At 44.7% G+C, this 9905-nt stretch overlaps 1 protein-coding gene and 1 long non-coding RNA gene across 2 annotated transcripts; both read right to left on the reverse strand.

The window, feature by feature from the left end:
* Window positions 1-1164: 1164 nt before the first annotated feature.
* On the reverse strand, window positions 1165-5197 carry LOC136493781 (uncharacterized). Its single transcript, XR_010768440.1, has 4 exons — window positions 3641-5197; window positions 2185-2254; window positions 1689-2017; window positions 1165-1615 (listed from the first exon to the last, which is right to left on the reverse strand). It is a non-coding gene; the product is annotated as an uncharacterized lncRNA (long non-coding RNA).
* A 1363-nt stretch (window positions 5198-6560) lies between these two features.
* LOC136493726 (multiple organellar RNA editing factor 3, mitochondrial-like) lies at window positions 6561-9343 on the reverse strand. Its single transcript, XM_066489860.1, has 4 exons — window positions 8883-9343; window positions 7341-7438; window positions 7178-7243; window positions 6561-6988 (listed from the first exon to the last, which is right to left on the reverse strand). The coding sequence occupies exons 1-4, from the start codon at window positions 9242-9244 to the stop codon at window positions 6771-6773; spliced, it is 744 nt and encodes a 247-aa protein (XP_066345957.1). The 5' UTR covers window positions 9245-9343; the 3' UTR covers window positions 6561-6770.
* Between the last annotated feature and the right edge of the window lie 562 nt (window positions 9344-9905).

A 9905-nucleotide genomic window follows, 5' to 3' on the forward strand; every position in this document is an offset into this window, starting at 1 on the left:
TGGCGTAGCATGTCTCCTTGCACAATGCAGCAATATTAAATATCTCAGGCTACAGCTATGCTACATCATTAAAAAGGTGAGAAAAATGTTCTTCATTAGTCCATATATACTAATTGGTTAGAGTTTTGTTTCTTAAATTTTAACCCCTGTTCTTCCATTAGTCCATATATACTAATTGTTAGAGTTTTGTTTCTTAAATTTTAACCCCTTTCTATTCATTCGTGGAATAATAATGCATATATCCTTCCATGGTCTTTACTGCAGAAGAACCAATCAGAATTGGATCTCTTATGTGATAATAACTCATGCCATTGGAGATCCCATGAGTTTTCTCTAGATCATCTCGAGAAAGTAGAGTTCAAGGAATTGATGGGAACTGATTGCGAATTCCAGTTCATTCAATCCATACTGACAAAGGCAACGGGAATTCGGAAGGTAACTACTAGTTTCGACCGATTCTACTGGCGAAAAGGCAGGAAGCATGCTTTTAAACTTATGCCACCACTAGACGGTGGGCTGTGGACTACTTGCAAGTGGGCTAAGTTATCCTACTAGTGGAGACGTTGTCTATGAGTGGAGACTAGAGAGTAGTAGAGAGATTGCAGTTGTACAGACATGTTGAATTAGTGTTTCCATATCAATGTATGGCTTCAGACGCTTTGTAGATTCGTGCATTGTTTTGATCTTTATTATGTGTTGTTTTTTGCACTGTTTACTTGGATTAGTCACATCATTGTCCATAGAGTAGCAAAAGTGCTCCCTCCACAGAGTAACAATACTTGCTACAGGCAGTAGCTAAAATAGGCGGCAAACTTGCGCGTGCCGCTGAATTTCAGCAGGCGTGTCTGGTTGGTTAGCAAGCTCTGAGGATCAATGTGCTGGTTGGTTGACAATCTGTTTGAGGATCAATTAACTGATTATTAGGAAGACAAGCTCCGAGGATCAATTAACTGATAATTAGGAAAATCTTGAGTATTGCAGGTGGGCGGGCCGGGTGCCATACGCCGTAGCTGGCGGTTACGGCCCGTCGCTGCCATACCTGTATGTTGAATGAATAAGCTGATTGCATTTGACTCCAACCTTGTAATTGACAGTTTCAAAAAAAAAACCTTGTAATTGAACTCCAACGTACACAACTTGCCGAGCAAACAAGGGATTCTCGGCCAATAATCAGCTTAATCATATATCAATACTGTACGTACACTCATTTGCCAAATTAAATTACCAAGTTCTCGCCATACGCAGGCCAAGCTGCCAAAATCATCAACTTCTTATTATTCTCCAATTGCGAGAGCACTTTCATCAAATACCGCTGCATCCATGACAACTTGGTGTATGTATGTGCGCAATCTGGCACCCGCGTATAATGAACACAACCAAATCGCCAGAACTATGGACCTATTTGGTTTCCTAGCTAAATCCTGACCTGGCTAGGATTGGAGCATGGGTAGTGCAGGCCTGGCTCCAGCAACACAACATAAGTGAACCTTAGGTCAAAATCAACCGCAGCCAAGACATTTTGGGTGGTTGTGTGCTTCCTGCCCATGAAAGTAGCTATGTGCTTCTCAGGAACTCGAGCAAGAACATGAGTACCATCAATGGCATCAACACAGTCCTAAACAAAAAAGATACATCAACATCTAAGTCCTAGTAGTGAAAATGGAATAGGTGAAGTAAGAAACTCCAACCTTGAAGAAAGGATTCCATTTCCTGCTATTCTGGATTTTGGGATGGACAGAAGTAGGAGGAGCCACTATCATTTCATTTCTTAATTCACCAACTGCATAAAAGCACTTCCTGGAAATATCTACTGATGGTTTCAGTAGCCCTCTTGAAAGTGTGTTTGATGACCCTAAATCTTGTGTTATGGCCAACCACTAGAAGGAACATGGCAACCTGTTCTTCAATCTGGCAGTTAATACTATCCATGAGGAGGCCCCTATTGCGAAACAAGTCGCACAGCCGGAAGAAAGGAGCTCTCTTCATCCTAAGAAGCTCCACACAGCTGCTGTCATCGCTGAAAACCCAGGGGTGCAGATATTTTATACTCTTCATATACCTTAGAATGCAAATTCTTTCTAAGCACACAAACTTGCCATCAGAGTTGAAAAATCAAAATCACTGAGTAACGACCTATTGATAGACAGCAAAAAGTATGGCATTGAACATAATTAGGATGTGTACCTGCAAATGGATGGATGTGCTTGATTTTATAGAATGATATCTTGAGAGGTCAACGCGGGAGGTGCCTAACCTGAACAACAAAGGCAACTGAAAATTTCAGAGTAGTTCATATCTTGTGGCTGTAGCTACTGGCTGTCAAATTTTTTCTTTCTAGGTGCCTGACATAGGTTAGCAAGCAATATCATAAATGAGAACTCCCATGCATAATGACGGAGATAGCCAATACTAAGAGCCTGTTTGGTTTCTGCAGTGCCTCCTAAAATTCCTGTCACATCGAATGTTTGGACACATGCATGGAGTATTAAATATAAACTAATTACGAAACTAATTGCACAACTTGCGACTAATTTGCGAGATGAATCTTTTAAGCCTAATTAGTCCATGATTTGACAACATTGTGCTACAGTAAATATGCGCTAATGATAGATTAATTAGGCTTAAAAAATCATCTCGCAAATTAGCCCCCATCTATGTAATTAGTTTTGTAATTAATCTATATTTAATGCTCCTTATTAGTATTTAAACATTCGATGTGACATGAATTTTAGGAGCGATTAAAGAACCAAACACCCCCCTAAATAACTCAACTTATGAACAAATTAGGACTGAAACTAAACCTCTGTAATTGGCAGTGAGGTTATAAAATTCATTGGAGCCTAAATAATACTTATGAATGAATTTTCATCATCACAAATTATATTTTCTGTACAGACAGACACATAATGGAAACTGAATATAGTTTGTTATGACTGAGAGGCCAAAATTCAGTTTTCGCTAAAAAACTATCATAAATGCTGAATGACAAGAGTATACATCAAGATTGGTGCTCAATTGAATTTAATTTTAACAATGTTAATGAAATCCCTGACACCCTTCCCCAGACCCTGTACAGAGCGGGAGCTCTCTGCACTGGGTACGCCTTTTAATGTTAATGAAATCCAATCAGTCATTAGAAGCCTATCAGTTGTAAACGTTGCAGAGCATATTTGAACAAAGGAGGAGATCATGGCATTTGAAGTTTTCAAGTGTATTTCACCATACTATTTATTGAAGCCAATTATTAGTACTACATAAGTCTAAGGGGGAGAAACACTAAAACATCAATTTGTCACAAGATAGGAAAATGCCAAGTGTCAAATCAGCAAAGGAATTGGCCAACATAAAAAACCTTATAATGAGCGGTTTGTAGCTTTACTGTCAAACAGAGTAGCATCAATGCCTATTTTAGGTAAAAGGAAAGGATATTTATTTAAGCTTACAGGGATATATATTTCCGATCTCAATTTAAAGGTCGTAGCTGTCAGTTTAGTTATTTGATACAAAGAGACTTAGAAACTTAGATGATCCCCATTGAACCAGCCTATTAAACTCAACACAAGATTTCATAAAAAACAGAGGAACAAGATGCAGCACTAGGCCAATTTCAACAGGAACCGAAACAAAGTGGAGTATGTACCTGTTATTTACAGTGAGGAGTGGTTGCCTGCAGGAGATCAAGTCTCCAGTAACGCCATAAGGAAATCCATGCATAGGAAATTAGTAGGGTCAAAAAGAAGGTAGCAGTTTTCAGTATTGATGTCTCATGTATAGATGCAAGCCTATGGAAAAATAGAAAATTATTGCCAGGATTAGCATATGGTACATATAATGCTCATGCGCAGAACAAGGTTTCAATACAACAACAAAGAAATTATTCATAAATTAGTTTGAAGTCTACATATTTTTGATATATGGTAGCTTACTGAAAATGTTGCACCCTAAAAAACGAGGAAGAAACTGTTACAATCAAACAAGAAAACCTCATTTTTATTGTATATGGCTCAACCTCATCAAGTTGTAAATAGTTCACTGAGTCGTATTTTATCAGTAGAAAAGTTCAGCTTGCCTCACTTCACTACCTTCTCTCATTTCCTGCAACAGTAAGACGTAGTCTAGAGAAAGCCAGAAAGGAATACCATTTTTCCATTAACTTACAAGTATGCACCGGTAATTCTCTAAAGAATCATTAATATGAGTACTTGTCATAAAACATTAAAGCACTGAATTACACTAGAAAAAATTAGTTAACATACATTACTCCTATATGCTTATATTATGGTGCTCAAAACAGCAACTGCATTGGCTGGATCACAATACCTGATTTTAGAGCAGATCTGAACACATACAGATAGAAATTTGGAGCAGCATGGTTGAACTATGGTGAGCTGTAAATAGGTTATTTGCCCTATGTGCTAATTGAATTTGATATATGGTTTTCACTAAAACAAATATTTTAAAATCATGTCCTTTTTCCATTTTGGGTGTATGGTTAGGTACATTAGCAGATTTACTCACAAACACAAAACCTTCCAAAAAATACAAGCTTTGAACATGTTGCAATATAAAAATTTGGGAAATCAGTAAATAAAAAATTAAAAAAAACTTGCAATGACGTGGATACAGATCAGACAACCACAGTAACTTCAGTTCTTAGTTTCAGGTTAACTTCAGCTGGTGCGCTGGTGCCCGCTGGTTGTGGCTGAGGAACTGAGGTGCGGCGACGTGGCAGGAATGGCGTCGGGGCGTCGCGGTGGCGGCGGCTGGGCGAGGTCGTCCGACGGCTTTGCGGTCGCGGGCGCAGGGGCCGCAGGCGCCGCGTCGCGTCTGGCAGCGGCCCGTCCGACAGCGGCAACGGCTTTGCGTGGTCGTCCGACGGCTTCGCGGTCACGGGCGCAGGGGTCGTAGGCGCCTTGTCGCGTTCGGCAACGGCCCGTCCGACGGTGGCAGCGGCTTGGCGAGGTCGCCCGGCAGCTTCGCGGTCGCGGGCGCAGGGGTCACAGGTGCAGCGTCGCGTCCTGCAGCGTCCGGCGGCTTGGCGAGGTCGTCCGGCGGCGGTTCCATGGAGTGAGACGAGGTGGGAGCTGGGCGTCGTGCGCGGGCGGCGGTTCTCTCGAGCGAGACAAGCGGGGCAGGGGCTGCGGTTCCTTACGGAGAGGGGAGGCGGCGTGGGAGAAACTTTTTTTTTCGAGCGACTTTTTTTTTACCGCGGCTTGACCACGGGAGTCGACTTTTTTTTTTCCCGAGCGACGCAATTAGGGAGGCATGCCGATTAGTTTTGCGGAGACGATAACATTTGGCTTTTTTAGTTGCAGAGATAGAGATAGAAAAGTTTCGGACTCATCCAATCCCGAGAAAGAGGAATCTCGACGATTACTTGCAGCATGTAGCAAAATAGCTACTCCCTCATCAACAAACGACTCAGATAACAAAAAGAAAACTTGGAGTCCAATGCTGTGTGGACCCATTTTTTATTTTTACTCGGCTTGTTCGGCAGACCGTAAACGATCGTGGATTATATTACTGTTGGCTGGTTTGGTGTGAGAGAAAAATATTGTTCTGGCTGAAAATTTACGATCGTTCATGACCAAACGAACAGGCTGACCGATGCTTTTGTTGGGATCAGCCGAACCAACACTTGGCTTAGCATTAGTGTTGACAAAGCTTAGTCGCTAAACAAACAAGCTTGAAATGTAGTGATCGAAAACAAATTTCCAATTGGACCAACAACTAGTTACTGCATTAATTTAACATGAGCAGCAGGTTGCATGGATCGGATGGTTCATTTTGTGCAGGGCTCGTCGGGGCCGGCGGGGCCGTGGACGACGCAGCCCTGGCCGTCGGACGGCCCGCACACGCAGTTGCAGCCGGGGAACTGCTGGCCCGGATAGTTGGCGCACGTCACGTACGATCCTTCCACGCACAAGAAACCGCATTCGTCCACGTCGGGCACCCCCAGTATCAGAAATCCTAATCATTTAAATATAAGTTACACAAAGAAGGGAAAACCTTAGATGATCATTTGTAAATGATAACCTTCTGTCTGCTATTACTAATGAAAACAACGAAAAAGAAGAAGCCATGTGGAGTAATCGTACCGGAGAAGAGGGCGACGACGACTGTGAGCGACAAGTTGACGGAGGCCATGCTTGCAGTTTGCAGCTACGTGCAGTACGATCACTATGTGTCAGTCTGCACTAGTACGACGAAGCACTGCACTTATCTCTCATCTCCAAGACGTTATTAGGCTTTTATATATACAACCAGCTGAGAGGGCTTAACCTCCGTCACAACAAGATTATTCCCAGATAGCATAGCAGGTGTATATGCTTTGTTACCGTTTTGGTCCCAATGTTCACGTCGTCGACGGCTCCTATGCAGGCTTATCTTCCGTCCGAGGAACGCTGAAGCCAGCACGCGCCAAGCTCGTACGGGAAAACCCAGGAGAGCAAAAGGCCTAGCCAGGTGTAGTAGCAACCTCGAACGCCAGCTGAGGAGAATGTGCTCTGTTCTGGACTAGGCCAGCAACAATAAGACCGAGCCATCAAGAGGAATTTCCAGACAGCACCAAAAATTTCAGGACAGCAATAATGGTTCAGTCAGAAATTCTGAAGCACAGCTTACATGGAACTCACATACAGGTTCCAGTCAAAAGTCACAAGGACAATAGGTATAGTCACGAGATTTAGCTCAAATAGTTCTGGCGCTAATTTAGTTTATAAACAACGACGGCTTCAAGCGTACAAGTCTCCGATACTGATGCTACTTTCCTACTCCTGGCTCTGCTCTTGATTCTGTGTAGCCTGCTGTGGAAATGGCGGCCTCTGCTGCTGCGTCGAAGGGCCTCTTTGCATTGTCTCCCTCCGCTCCACTTGGACAACCTCACGGCGTCTGTCGTAGCGAGGACGAGGCTTACTCCTTACCTGCTGTCTCTCATTGAATCGGAACTGAGGTCTGTGTATGACTTTGCCATCTACGAACAGATCGCCTGCCAAGTGGTACACGTAATCTTAGTGCAAGCAAATAACAACCCATACGATATGGGACTACGAGACAGGACTGACACCTCACTTAGATGAGTATTGAGCAAGAAAGTAAAAGCATAGAGAATTATGGTCCGGCGGGATCCAGACTGACCAGTGAAATTTCACTGAAGTAACAAACAACAATTACCTACCTCCGTAGTCCTTGTTAGGAACATCCAGATATGAATCAGGTAAAACCCAAAGGACTCCCGGCAATCCTTCAAGAAGTGAAGGCAGCATTATAAATAAAATTCAGTTAAAATTTCATGGTGCAAAAGAACCTTAGCTAAAACATTAGACCAATGGAAATTCCACCTTTAACTTTGTACGATAACTCCTCTGAAATCAATGCACCAAACCCTGTGTATGTTGAAGTGCACACTGAGTAGATTTTCTTCTTTGCTTCCTCCTCACTGCATGACAGAATCACAATCAAAATTTCAATTCTCAGATGACAAGATTAGGGGTTAAACATATACATCTTCTGGGTACATGTGTGTTTACAAGCTTTGGTTTGTTATATCAGAGCATGGTAGTATGTTGACAAGAATTGTACATAAACTACGAAGAAAGAGTGAGTCAGAATATACTCTTGCAACCATATTAAATACCACTTACTGCCATGCAAATGACAACTAATCATAATTTAATAAAGAAGAATTCACATAAAAAAGAACGCATATTCGACAGCCTATATGCCAGAAAGTCCCCAAAGCTGGGCTCCGACAACCCGGCACATCACCAAAAAGAACTGGACCTCCAGAACCTAGTGGGTTTTTGGCTGTGCTGCGGCCGCCAGGTGGCAAATCAGCTGCAATCAGGCAGCAAAACAGGGCCATAAGAGAAATAATTTACAATTGCACACTCTATTCAATTAGGAATTAGGATGCATCTTAAGGTGTATGGGTAAGTCAAGACCACAACGTGATCCATTCTTGAGTAATTACAATAAAGTCATGCAAAAGACCAGAGGTGATAACAGATCAAGTATGAATCAGACAATTCAGATACAGTTCCGGGATAAAACGTGATAATTTAAATTCACTGCATCTTAAATAACTCAGATGTCAATGCCAGGTAAATCGATAATATGGAATTTTTACTGAATTTCTATTAATAGAAGCCAACATAGAAAATGATCCTCATTATACTCTTTGTGCCATTCAACGCGTTGAAGAACTTATAGCCCAGTGAAGATGGAACCTGCCTTGACAATGGTCTATAGTCTACTATGTCGAACAGTGCAATCAAATGTCTAGGGCCATCCCTTTCAGTCAAATGTGCATAAGCCGGCATGCCTAGGGCCATCCAGTGCAGTCAAATGCACATGAGCTGGCATATGGCCTAGGGCCATCCATTTCAGTCAAATGCGCATAAGGCACCATTCCTAGGGGCATCCTGTGCAGACAAATGCACATGAGCCCGCATGCCTGGGCCCCAATGTGGCATGTAGGCATGCAGGTAAGGGCACGAAGCTACAAAGTTGACGAGGCGGTGTGCCTAGCCCAAAAGGCGAGTCAAATGCTTTTAACAGCAAGGCACAAGGTGTTCCTGTAAGGTTGCAGGCACGAACCTCACATCATGATAGTATATAGGATGGAGAAACCGAGAAGAAACTAACCGATAAGCTCCGAGTCCCTACCAATGTAAACGAACTACTAGAACATTCAATTAGTAGTAGCACGTTCAATTGTACTGGGTTTTTTACCGGCCTAATGTGTTGGGTTTTTACCGGCCTAATGTGTTGGTCAGGTCACGAACAGTTGCAACAAAGTGCACATTTACGATTCAATTAGCTCAACGTGATTGCTCCAACAACACGCAACAAATGCGCATACACACACGCGCGGCGCATACCTTCCGAGGACGGCCGCGAGGGTCTTGACGTAGGCCGCGACCATCTCCTCCTCGGAGGGCTTGGGGTCGGTGGGGAACTCCATGACGATGAGCCAGTGCTCGTAGTCACAGCCGTCGAGAAGGATCGTCTCCTTGGGCGGGCGGTTGCTCCAGTTCGGGGACGGGTCGTTCAGCGGCGAGTACCCGGACCCGCCGGACGACGCGGTCCTGGCTCCGCGCGACGCGAGAAGGGCCCACGGCCACGGGGCGATGTGGGCTGAAGCAGCCGCGGCGGCGAGGGGGCCCAGGCGGCGGGGGAGCGCGCGGGAGGAGGAGAGGAGGAGCGCGGAGAGGCCGCGGCGGGTGGCTGATGCAGCCGCCATGGTTCGGGGCACTCGGTAGGGAGCTCCGATGGAGACGGCGGCGGGGCACTGGGAGGAGGCGGCGGGGGCGTGAGAGAGACCCGGAGTGGGATGCGGAAGGAATGGAGCGATAAAATACCAGGTGGGCTGGATGGGCTGGGCCAACAAAACAGTTGGGCCGGTCTTTCCCTTTGAGTGGCCTCCTGAAGTAGCGGTTCCCGCAGGCAGCCCGCAGCAGCAGCAGAGCGCACGTAGCAGCCGTGTCCGTGTCTCTCTCGGCGCGGCGTGATCAATGGCGCGCTCCAGACCATGACATCATGTCTCCTCCGTTCGCGCACTCTCCGAGGCCTTGTTGGTCCGTCCACTGTATCCCTCAACCTCCATCTATAGGTTTTCTAACTGAAGTTGTAACATTCGGGGCAATGCAAGTTTGTGAATTGTGAATTGTGAACTGTGATCGGTACACATCAGGCGTTCCGCTTCCGCGTTCACGGACTGGCAACTCGTAACCGTAAGGCCCAGATTCCGGAGTTCAATGACGTGTGCCGACTGCCGCTCTGCTCAGTCAAAAGCAGTCAATGTGCTCCCCATCGTCCTGAGGGATGCCAAATACTTTTGCTGTTTGTTGATTGCGCTCAGTTTTCATTTCCACCTTCCAGGTGGCAGTACTATTCGCATGTTA

The sequence above is a fragment of the Miscanthus floridulus genome, chromosome 11 (genome assembly GCF_019320115.1).
Source record: "Miscanthus floridulus cultivar M001 chromosome 11, ASM1932011v1, whole genome shotgun sequence".
Taxonomy (NCBI): domain Eukaryota; kingdom Viridiplantae; phylum Streptophyta; class Magnoliopsida; order Poales; family Poaceae; genus Miscanthus; species Miscanthus floridulus.